The 6417-nt window shown below is 50.6% G+C and overlaps 1 protein-coding gene across 1 annotated transcript in view; it reads right to left on the minus strand.

The window, feature by feature from the left end:
• Positions 1–3254: 3254 nt before the first annotated feature.
• Positions 3255–6417, minus strand: part of ACP6 (acid phosphatase 6, lysophosphatidic) — a 19663-nt gene continuing 16500 nt past the window's right edge. The window contains exons 10-11 of the mRNA XM_077753433.1: positions 4121–4286; positions 3255–3451 (exon numbers count right to left, since the gene is read on the minus strand). Coding sequence (XP_077609559.1) covers positions 3329–3451; positions 4121–4286 — 289 coding nt within the window. The 3' untranslated portion in view covers positions 3255–3328. The remainder of the gene's footprint in view (positions 3452–4120; positions 4287–6417) is intronic.

The raw sequence follows: 6417 nt of genomic DNA on the forward strand, positions 1-6417 counted from the left end.
CAAAAAAGGACAGAGTAGTGTGTAATTTGAACCCAAAGGAAGCCTGGGTGTTTTCCTTCGCTCCCTGCTTCCCCCTGGTGGTGAGTGGGGAAGAGTGGGGAAGAAGCTGCCTTTGTGCCCGGCCCAAGCAAGGAGAGGGATTTCAGAATCCATTCAATAAGGGCTCCTGGGTGGCTCAGTTGGTTGAGCATCCAACTTTGGCTCAGGTCATGATCCCACAGTTCAAGCCCCACATCAGGCTCTGTGCTGACAGCTCTGAGCCTGGAGCCTGCTTTGGATCTTGTCTCTCTCTCCACCCCTGCTCATTCCCTCTCTCTCTCTCTCTCTCTCAAAAACAAAGCTTCATTAAGAGAGGAAGCTAACCACGCAAATGTCTCCCCGGAAAGCATTCCAGGGAGAGGGAACAGCTTGTGCAAAGGCCTCAAGTTGAAGTGAGGCTCACCTCATGGCCATGAGGCATTCAAGAACAGCAAGAGGCTTGCGCAGATGGGAGGACAGTGGGAAGAGATAGGAAAGGATGTCACGAGGTCTTGGGGACCCTTACGATGACTGGCTCTCTTTGAGATGGGAAGCCAGGGTGAATTGTGAGAAGAGGGACACGGTCTGTGTTTTAAAAGCAACAGCTATGCTGAGAAGTTGGGGGAGAAGGAAAGGGAAGAAAACAGAGGCTCTGAACAGGTAAGACATGATGCTGAGACTAAGCAGCAGTGATGTCATGAGAGGTGGTCAATGCTGGACAGAGTTTGGAGACACAATAGGATTTCTTGGTGCATCAGATGTAACACATGAGGGGGGCGGCAGGGCTAATCCCCAAGTTCTTAGCCCAAGCAACGGCGTGAGGTGGGTTTAAAGGTACCATTTAAACCTAGACGGGGAAGTCCGGGCAACAAGCAGGTTTGAAGAGGCAGAGTTAAGTTTATTATGAACAATGGGGAGTTTAATATGCATGAAATATCTTAAATATCCACATAGAGATGTTGAGTAGACAGTTGGAAGTGAGACTAGAATTCAAGGGAAAGGTCCAGAGTGAAGGTGTAAGTTTAGGTATGAATTTGTGTAAAAATATGTTAAACTATGGAACTGCCTGAGATCACGTAGGGAGTGAAAAGGCAGAGAAAAGATCCAAAGACTAAGCCCCGAGATACTCCACCACCCAGAGATTAGGAAAAGGTAGATTTAGCAAAAATTAAGAAGTTGAGAAGTTGGAGGGGAACCAGCAGAGTTTTTATCACGGAAGCCAAGTGAAAGAAATATCCCAAGACTGTTGATGAGAAGCCGAGTGACCCGGAAATTGGCTGTTGGATTTAGCACTCAAAGGTCACAGATGACGGTGACAGAGCTGTTTCCATGCAGGGGTGGGGTGAATACTTCATCACAGTTGGCTCAGGAGATAACGGGAAGAATCAGAGTATAAATGACTCTTCTGAAAGGTTTTGAGAAGTTTTGCTGTAAAGGGGGAAAGAAAAGTAGCATAGCAGGTCAAAGATACGGGAAAAAATTGTTAAGACAGAAGTTACGGCATATTTGTATGCTAACGGGAATACGTAGGGTGGGAAGACAAAAGTTACAATGCAGAGAAAAGGTAATTGTTGGAGTCAGTGCAAAGCTGGAGGGTTGGCCTTGGACAGGAGTAGGGAGGGTTCATTCTTAGTAACAGGAACGAAGGCCTTATGGGCACCAATGTAAGTGGGTTAAGAGATTTGGTGGTGGTCGGGGGTGAGCAATCTTCTCAGCGCTTTTACTTTCTTGGTGAAATGGGAAATACAGTAATTAGCAGAGTGAGGATGGGGAGGGGACAAGAGTCAAAGATAGATATTCAAACAACGATCAGCAGAGACTGACAGAACTTAACTGATCAGACACAGGAAAGTGTAAGAGAAAGAGGAGAATGGATTTCTGGTTTAGCAACTGAGCAGATGGTGGAGGGGTCTTCCACTCAGATACAGAAGGCTGGGGGAGGACTAAGTCTGAGGAGAGAGAGGGGTTTGATTCTGACACTGGAAGTCTGGGGCCCACGGGACATCCAAATGGACATGAGTGTCTGAAGGTCGGATAAAAAAAAAAAAACCTCAGCTAGAGAAGTAGGTCTGGGAGTGGTCAACATAGAGATGGCTGGAAGTGGAGAGGGTTTTGTGATTGCCTGTTTTTCCCTAAGAGCTAAAGAGGTTGGTTGGTTTGAGATCAGAGCAAGTTTGAAAGAGACTCTGGGGAAGAATGAGAAAATTGATAAGGAGATAGGGGGACCATCAGGTGCCTCGGGGGCCCAGTCAAAGGTGGAGTTCTTGGGGCGCCTGGGTGGCTCAGTCGGTTAAGCCTCTGTCTTCGGCTCAGGTCATGATCTTGCGGTTCGTGGGTTCGAGCCCCGCGTCGGGCTCTGTGCTGACAGCTAGCTCAGAGCCTGAAGCCCGTTTCAGATTCTGTGTCTCCCTCTCTCTCTGACCCTCCCCTGCTCACGCTGTCTCTCTCTCTCTCCCAGAAATAAGGAAAACATTAAAAATAAAAAAAATTAAAAAAAGGTGTTCTTATACGGAGTGGCTCCAGCCCACCACCGAGGAGCCCGCCTCCTTGCTCCTGGGGCTACAGTCCGTTCTGCACCTTCCAGCCGGGTCTCCACAGCAGGGCTCCATCTCCCTGACCAGCAATGGCCCCTGACCTTCCAGCTCACCTTTTCCCTATACACAACACCCCTTCACCCTTGCTTGATCTGGTTAACTCCTACTCACCTCTGCTACTCAGATCAGCACAGGTCTTCCCTAGGAGGGAGGAAGAAAGGCTTAAGAAAGAAGCCTTTCTTAACTGCTCCCCCAGCCCCCGCCAGGAATTTCTGCTCTGTACCCAAAGAGCCCGCTACACCTCATCACAGAATGAACACTGTGCATTGTCATCAGTGACTTACTTATGTGCCTCTCCCAGGGCGCGAAAACGACGTGAGGGCAGAGCCCTTCCACCTTTATAATGCCCACCACTTAGTAGGTACGCAGTATGGGTTTGTGAAATGAAGACAGGAAAAAAGAACTCAAGTGCCAAACCAACACAATTCTGCAGGGAGTGGTGACCCTGGCCTGTGTCATGGCAAATGCTTCTGGCCATGGAAATCAAGCCACAAAATAGGAAATGCTCCTTTGGTCTCAACCTTATACCTCTCTTCCTTTCAAGAAGAGACCTCAGTACATGATATCTACAGGAAGGAACTACCCTCCAGTTAAAATACATTAACCCGGTTTCCTGCCTTCCCCACACACGACAGCCAGCGGCACTGTGTTACAGCACTTTATTGAAAACCCGACGCATCCTGTTTGTATAAATCAGTCACTCTCCATTCCCAGGTTCAATCACGGGCTTGAGAGCAGAGAGTATGGTATTTTTCTGGGCTCAAGGTGTAAGCGGACAGGGTGTTTAAGAACCTGTCCAGGGGACAGAGCCGGTCAGGGCACCCTTTCGGCACCTGCTCCTGTGGAAGAGACAAGACTCAGCAGCGCCACCGAGGACCCTGGCCTGCTGTTCTCTGCTGTGCACAGAGGTTCGAGGAACTTGACCCAGGGGTGTGTGCGTGCACACACCTAACAGCCAGCAAGGCCCCAACGGCCGCTCAGCTTCCGGAACAGAGCACATGCCTTGCTTGAGACGCTCACTCAAGAACTGCTTGTTGCACTGACCGGGGAGACGCGGTCACATTATAGCCCTGAGCCAGGAGGGTGAAAGGTCGGATCCTGGGCGGGGGCGGGGTGGTGCCTTAGCGTCCGCCCTGGACGGCAGCCAGGGCACTGCCGGCCGACGGCACACAGCCTCCCAAGGACTCCCTCGTTAATTTTCAAAACAGCGTCCCAGTCGGGGTGTTACCTCCTGGCAGAGACACTCAGGAGAAGAGGAGGGGGCTCCTGTTCTAGAAGGAGTCGGGGGCAGACCCGTGATAAGGCCCACATCCCAGCCTGCCACCGCATTTCCACTTTTGCCCTGTCCTGGGGCCACGGCTGTGAGTCTCTTTGTTGGGTCCGGAGAGCTGACGGTAGCAAGGAGACTCCGCTGGGCCCAAGGACTGGGCCCACTTGGTGCTAACCTGATGAGCGGGGTTGGTGGAAGGGGTGCCCCACCCCACCGAACCGCACCTCACAGGCCTTACCTTCCCCCGGTAATAGAGCTGCACGAACCACTCCTTCGATTCCTGGTGCTGGTAGAGTTCCATGGTCAGATCCACAGCAAACGGGGGCCATTTGTGGTCAAAAATGCCCAGGACGATTAAGAGAGGCATGAGGGTCACATCATGAGCCGCGTAGAGGTAGAGCTTTCTGCAAAGAGGAAACCGTTCTCCATAGGCCTTTACCTCAGGACTCTGGAGGCCAGGCCCTGTCTGCCTCCTTTGAGTAAGGGGTACTCCTGGCCTCAGGCGACATCTAGAAATCAGTGAGATGGTGGGGGAACCCTTATTCCCACCCCCATACTTTCATAGGGGGGATCCCCTCCAGAATGGCTGGCCTTTCCCTTCGTGCCCACCTGCTTGCCCGTCCCTCCCTCACTTCTCTCCCTGGTGAGTTCCGAAGGAGAGACTCAGTGGCGTGGCCCAGTCCCACGTCTCCTCTCTCCTGGGGATGTGGCTGCCTGAGGCAAAGGCTCCTGCCGCCCTTGGCTGTGTGAGGAGTTTAACAGTGCACGTTCTCCTCCCTGCTGGGGAGGCTTGCAGTTTGGGAGAGTCAGGTTCGTGTCAAAGGAATATTAATCAGCTTGTTTGGCCTTCCATATACCCTCCAAAGGGCTTTAATCAGTAAGAAAGTTGCCATTTTTTCTCTTTATCTGCCTGTCACCTGTATCTAGCTCTTTAAAAAGATCAAAGGTTTCATGTGTTGACTTTTGCTTTGTTTTAGTTTGAGAGAGAGTGCACACAAGTGTGTGAGCAGGGGAGAGGCAGAGAGGAGAGAGAATCCCAGGCAGGCTCTACTCTGTCAGCATGGAGCCCATCGTGGGGCTCAAACTCAGCAACCGTGAGATCATGACCTGAGCCGAAACCAAGAGTCGGATGCTCAACAGATGGAGCCACCCAGGCGCCCCTATGTATAGACTCTTAAGTGAGAAGACTAGCACTGAATCCTATAGTATTGTATAGATCCAAAGTCAAGGCGGCAAGGGGGCAAGGGCCATGAGAAAGGTACTGTCAGTGCAGGTGCTGTGAAGGACGGGGAAGGAATATTCTGCTATTATAAATCTGGCCCACAGTTCCTGAATGTTCCTGTTTCACCTCACTGTCCCCTCCTGTTCCTGCGCTCGTGATTTTCCAGCTATGGCACAATCTCTCTCTAAAGAAGGCAGCCTCAACAGACACATGAAACAATGCTCAGCATCCCTCCTCATCAGGGAAATACAAATCAAAACCACACTGAATTACCGCCTCATGCCAGTCAGAGTGGCTAAAATGAGCAAATCAGAGGACTCTAGATGCTGGCGAGGGTGTGGAGAAACAGGCACCCTCCTACACTGTTGGTGGAATTGTAAACTGGTGCAGCCCCTCTGGAAAACAGTGTGGAGGTTCCTCAGGAAATTAACAATAGAACTCCCCTATGACCCAGCAATAGCACTGCCAGGAATTTACCCAAGGGATACAGGAGTGCTGATGCATAGGGGCACATGGACCCCAGTGTTCATAGCAGCACTCTCCACAATAGCTAAAACATGGAAAGAGCCTAAGTGTCCATCAACGGACGAATGGATCAAGAAGATGTGGTTTATCTATACGCTGGAATACGACACGGCAATGAGAAAGAATGAAATCTGGCCATGTGTAGCCACATGGATGGAACTAGAGGGTGTTATAAGTGAAACTGAGTGAAATAAGTCAGGCAGAGAGGGACAAATACCATATGTTTGCACGTATAGGAGGATTAGGAGGAACTTAATGGAGGATCGTGGGGGAGAAGAAGGGGGGAAACAGTGGGGGAGGGGGAGAGTGGCAAACCATGAGAGACTCTTGAATGCTGAGAACAAACTGAGGACTGATGGGTGTGGGGGGAGGGAGATGGGCACGGAGGAGGGCACTTGTGGGGATGAGCACTGAGTGTTATATGGAAACCAACTTGACAATAAACTATTTGTAANGGAATATTCTGCTATTATAAATCTGGCCCACAGTTCCTGAATGTTCCTGTTTCACCTCACTGTCCCCTCCTGTTCCTGCGCTCGTGATTTTCCAGCTATGGCACAATCTCTCTCTAAAGAAGGCAGCCTCAACAGACACATGAAACAATGCTCAACATCCCTCCTCATCAGGGAAATACAAATCAAAACCACACTGAATTACCGCCTCATGCCAGTCAGAGTGGCTAAAATGAGCAAATCAGAGGACTCTAGATGCTGGCGAGGGTGTGGAGAAACAGGCACCATCCTACACTGTTGGGGGAATTGTAAACTGGTGCAGCCCCTCTGGAAAAC

Source organism: Crocuta crocuta, unplaced genomic scaffold, assembly GCF_008692635.1.
Source record: "Crocuta crocuta isolate KB4526 unplaced genomic scaffold, BGI_CrCroc_1.0 scaffold620, whole genome shotgun sequence".
NCBI lineage: Eukaryota > Metazoa > Chordata > Mammalia > Carnivora > Hyaenidae > Crocuta > Crocuta crocuta.